Raw genomic sequence first — 6,000 nt, forward strand, 5'->3', positions numbered from 1 at the left:
CCAAGAAGAAAGTCACGAAGAAAGCAATCTAGTGAGTGAATATTACAGGAGGCCAAGTACAAGCCAATGACGTAGCATCCACTCAAGGATGCAGGATTTTAATTATAAAACATTGGGCAGGATGCACAAAGCTTAAAAAAGTGTTAACGTGGAGAGTGATAAACAGCCAGCCAATCAGCTCCTGTCTGACATTTTTCAAACCCAGCCTGTGACATGGCAGGTAGGAGCTGATTGGCTGGCTGTTTACCACTCTCCATTTTATCCCTTTTTGAAGCTTGATACATCTGGCCCATTCTGAGAAACAGGGTATTAGTCAACAGTTACCTGACTAATACCTGATTGGTTAATATATTGGCGCCCATGATAATATGAACCTTCGCCTCTTACAGTATACGGCGCCACCACAACTGCAGGCTGTGTGAGGTACTGCAGCTTACAAGAAGTGGCCTGATTCTGCAAGTTACATTTGACCTGCAGTGCACATGCAGCCTGATTCATATCTGCTTGGTAGGCTTTGGTAGATTTGAAGTGTAGAGTTTTGGTGTGCATAGCAAACAAGCAGGAATTGTTAACAATTAGAACATAGCTTTCCTTAGTCCTGCTATAAAGAAATCCCCAAAGAATGGAAGATGTACACATCGTCTATAGGACGCAGCATTTGTTTCTTCCGATCATTATTGATATTGTCATGTAAAATAAATGTCATGATTTAGGATGCACAGACCAAGCTAATATGGTGTGGTTGCCATGGTGTTACACCAAATAAAAAAGTGCACCTGAAAAAAGGAACAAAACACATACAGTGTGGGTCTGGGCAGGTGGCAACCTGAAGCTGAACGTGTAATAAGTGCATAGAAGAGTGTGATTTCAGCAATTATGGCACTAGAAATCCCAGCATGCGCTGACACCCAAAGGCTATCCACACTTCCACACTGGCAAATCACAGGGGAGAGGACACTGACATATGGGGTGAAATTTACAAAGATGGGAACTCCTGTCAGGTTGTGTTGCTCACCTGCAACCACACACACACACACCACCCCTTACATAATTATAGCAGACCCCCCTCCTGTCAGGTTGTGCATCATACTTGCCCCCCCCCACCCCACACACACACACACACACACACACACAGCACCCCTTACATAATTATAGCAGACCCCCCTCCTGTCGGGTTGTGCATCATACCTGCACCCCACACACACACACACACACCACCCCTTACATAATTATAGCAGACCCCCCTCCTGTCAGGTTGTGCATCATACCTGCACCCCCCCCCCCCACACACACACACACACACACACACCACCCCTTATATAATTATAGCAGACCCCCCTCCTGTCGGGTTGTGCATCATACCTGCACCCCACACACACACACACACACACACACACACCACCCCTTACATAATTATAGCAGACCCCCCTCCTGTCGGGTTGTGCATCATACCTGCACCCCACACACACACACACCACCCCTTACATAATTATAGCAGACCCCCCTCCTGTCGGGTTGTGCATCATACCTGCACCCCCCCCCACACACACACACACACACACACACACACACACACACACCACCCCCTACACAATTAAATTACCCCCCCCCCCCCTCTCCTGTCAGGTTGTGCACCTTACCTGAAACAACCCCCCCCCCCCACACACACACACACACACACACACACACACACACTACATAATTATAACAGAACCCCTTCATTGACTGGTCGTGGAGCTTACCTGCAAACCCCCCCCCCCCCCCCCCCCCCACACACACACACACACACGCACACACACACACTACATAATTGCATCAAACCCCCCCCCCCCCCTCTCCTTCCCCCCCTCTCTCCTTCCCCCTACCTGTCCTCGCTTATTTACATCATCACCACCCCCACCCCCCCTTAGTGGCAGGCTAAGCCCCATATCTGAACCCCTTTCCCTTGAAGATTGAGGCCCTTACATTCACCTACTCCCCTGTAATTACCTCAGACCCCCCTTCCCATAATTACACCCCAATAATGATCACATTACCCCCCTTCCTACCAGCTGAGCCCTATACCTGCCCCTGGCAGAGCACCCCCCTGGCTGCGCCCCCTCCCCCCGCCGCTTCAGCACCTGGACAGCGCACTCACACTGCTCCGCTTTGGTGGACATGGCGTCCAGCTGCAGGCGGCGGGCACAGGAATCCGTGGTGCCGGCTCAGGCAGGCCGCTTTCCCGGTGTCATTGGCCGGTTGGCTCCGTGTGACGCTAGTGCTGACCGCTGGGCGCAGGGGGCTCGGAGCGGGGAGGCTGCGGGATGTGCGGGGACATTGGGGAGACGGGAGGAGGAGGAGGCCTGGTGCACACAGCGGCAGCAGCAGCAGCAGCAGCAGCAATGGTCTCCGGCAGGGAGGGGCTCTCTCCTCTCACAGGGGATGGGGCTTCCTCCAGCTGCCAATCCCGGCTCATACTGCCTGGGCATCACTGGCTGCTCCTCCATATGCACCATCCCCTATATACTGTCCTCACCCACCCTGCCATCTCTCCTCACCCACCCTGCCATCTCCTGTACTGTCCTCACCCCACCCTGCCATCTCCTATGCTGTCCTCACCCACCCTGCCATCTCCTATACTGTTCTCACCCACCCTGCCATCTCCTGTTCTGTCCTCACCCTGCCATTTCTCTTCACCCACCCTGCCATCTCCTATGCTGTCCTCACCCACCCTGCCATCTCCTATACTGTTCTCACCCACCCTGCCATCTCCTGTACTGTCCTCACCCTGCCATCTCTCTTCCCCCACCCTGCCATCTCCTATACTGTCCTCTCCCTACCATGTCACCTATGCACCATCCCCTATATACTGTCCTCACCCACCCTGCCATCTCTCCTCACCCACCCTGCCATCTCCTGTACTGTCCTCACCCAGCCATGTCACATATATACCATCCCAATACTGTCCTCACCCACCCTGCCATCTCCTATACTGTCCTCGCCCACCCTGCCATCTCCTGTACTGTCTTCATCCTGCCATGTCACCTATATACCATCCCAATACTGTCCTCATCCACCCTTCCATCTCCTATACTGCCATCTCCTGTACTGTCCTCTCCCTACCATGTCACCTATGCACCATCCCCTATACTGTCCTCACCCTACAATTTCACCTATATATAATTCCCTATATGCTGTCCTCACCCACTCTGCCATCTCCTATACTGTCCTCACCCTACCATGTCACCTATATACCATCTCCTATACCGTCCTCACCCTACCATGTCACCTTTATACCGTCTCCTATACCATCCTCACCCTACCATGTCACCTATATACCATTTCCTATACCGTCCTCACCATGTCATGTCACCTATATACCATCCCCTATACTGTCCTCACCCTACCATGTCACCTATATACCATCTCCTATACCGCCCTTACCCTACCATGTCACCTATGCCCCATCCCTATATACTGTCCTCACCCACCCTGCCATCTCATATACTGTCCTCATCCTGCCATGACACCTATAGACCATCCCCTATACTGTCCTCACCCTACCATGTCACCTATATGCCATCTCATATACAGTCCTCATCCTACCATGTCACCTATGCACCATCCCTATACTGTCCTCACCCTACCATGTCACCTATATACCATCCCCTACATACTGTTGTCATCCACCCTTCCATCTCCTATACTGTCCTCATCCTGCCATGTCACCTATGCACCATCCCCTATACTGTCCTCATCCTACCATGTCACCTATGCACCATCCCCTATACTGTCCTCACACTACCATATCACCTATGTACCATCCCCTATATACTGTCCTCACCCAGCCTGCCATCTCCTATACTGTCCTCACCTTAGCATGTCACCTATATACCTTCCCATATACTATCCTCACCCTGCCATATCACATATGCACCATCCCCTATATACGGTCCTCGCCCACCCTGTCATCTTCTATACTGTCCTCACCCTGCCATGTCACCTAGGCACCATATCCTATACTGTTCTCACCCTGCCAAATCACCTATATATCATCCACTATACCAGGCATTCCCAACCACGGTCCTCAAGGCACACCAACAGTGCAGGTTTTAGTGATATCCAGGCTTCAGCACAGGTGACTTAATTAGTACCTGAGTGATTCTGATTAATCCATCTGTGCTGAAGCCTGGATATCACTAAAACCTGCACTGTTGGTGTGCCTTGAGGACCGTGGTTGGGAAAGCATGCACTATACTATCCTCACCCTACCATATCACCTATATACCACCCCCTATACTGTCCTCACCCTGCCATTTCACCTGTATACCATCCCCTATACTGTCCTCACCTACCATGACACCTATATACCATGCCCTATATACTGTCCTCACTTCCATATCAACTATGCACCATCTCCTATAGTGTCCTCACGCTACCATGTCACCTATATACTGCCCCTATATGCTGTCCTCACCCTGCCATATCACATATGCACCATCTCCTATACTGTCCTCACCCTGCCTGTCACCTGTATACCATCCCCTATACTGTCCTCATCCTACCATGTCACCTATATACTGCCCCCTGTATACTATCGTCACCCTACCATGTCACCTATATACCATCACATATACTGTCCTCACCCTACCATGTCACCTATATACCATTTCCTATACTGTCCTCACCCTGTCATGTCACCTATATGCCATCCTTTATACTGTCCTCACCCTGCCATATCACATAGCCACCAGCTCCTGTACTATCCTCACATAACCACCAGCTATATACTGTCCTCAACCGACCATATCACCTATGCAACATCTCCTATACTGTCCTCACCCTACCATGTCACCTATACACCATCTCATATACTGCCCTCACCCTACCATGTCACCTATGCACCATACCCTATACTGTCCTCATCCTGCCATATCACCAATATACCATCCCCTATACTGTCCTTACCCTGCCATGTCACCTATGCACCATCCCCTATATATTGTCCTCACCCTACCATATCACATAGCCACCAGCTCCTGTACTATCCTCACATAACCACCAGCTCCTGTACTATCCTCACATAGCCACCAGCTCCTGTACTATCCTCACATAGCCACCAGCTCCTGTACTATCCTCACATAGCCACCAGCTCCTGTACTATCCTCACATAGCCACCAGCTCCTGTACTATCCTCACATAGCCACCAGCTCCTGTTCTATTCTCACATAGCCATCAGCTCCTGTACTATCCTCACATAGCCACCAGCTCCCGTACTATCCTCACATAGCCAACCGCTCCCGTACTATCCTCACATAGCCACCAGCTCCTGTACTATCCTCACATAGCCACCCGCTCCTGTACTATCCTCACATAACCACCCGCTCCTGTACTATCCTCACATAGCCACCCGCTCCTGTACTATCCTCACATAGCCACCCGCTCCTGTACTATCCTCACATAGCCACCCGCTCCTGTACTATCCTCACATAGACACCCGCTCCTGTACTATCCTCACATAACCACCAGCTCCTGTACTATTCTCACATAGCCACCAGCTCCTGTACTATCCTCACATAGCCACCAGCTCCTGTACTATCCTCACATAGCCACCAGCTCCTGTACTATCCTCACATAGCCACCAGCTCCTGTACTATCCTCACATAGCCACCCGCTCCTGTTCTATTCTCACATAGCCATCAGCTCCTGTACTATCCTCACATAGCCACCAGCTCCCGTACTATCCTCACATAGCCAACCGCTCCCGTACTATCCTCACATAGCCACCAGCTCCTGTACTATCCTCACATAGCCACCCGCTCCTGTACTATCCTCACATAACCACCCGCTCCTGTACTATCCTCACATAGCCACCCGCTCCTGTACTATCCTCACATAGCCACCCGCTCCTGTACTATCCTCACATAGCCACCCGCTCCTGTACTATCCTCACATAGCCACCCGCTCCTGTACTATCCTCACATAGCCACCCGCTCCTGTACTATCCTCACATAGCCACCA

At 51.1% G+C, this 6,000-nt stretch overlaps 1 protein-coding gene across 3 annotated transcripts in view; it reads right to left on the reverse strand.

The window, feature by feature from the left end:
• UNC79 (unc-79 subunit of NALCN channel complex) overlaps positions 1–2,377 on the reverse strand; it is a 179,222-nt gene extending 176,845 nt beyond the window's left edge. For all 3 annotated transcript variants that reach the window (XM_083166032.1, XM_083166033.1, XM_083166029.1), the window contains exon 1: positions 2,138–2,377. In XM_083166032.1, coding sequence (XP_083022158.1) covers positions 2,138–2,159 — 22 coding nt within the window. In that variant the 5' untranslated portion in view covers positions 2,160–2,377. The remainder of the gene's footprint in view (positions 1–2,137) is intronic.
• Positions 2,378–6,000: the final 3,623 nt, after the last annotated feature.

Source organism: Crinia signifera, chromosome 12, assembly GCF_055691185.1.
Source record: "Crinia signifera chromosome 12, ASM5569118v1, whole genome shotgun sequence".
In the NCBI taxonomy this organism is placed as follows: domain Eukaryota; kingdom Metazoa; phylum Chordata; class Amphibia; order Anura; family Myobatrachidae; genus Crinia; species Crinia signifera.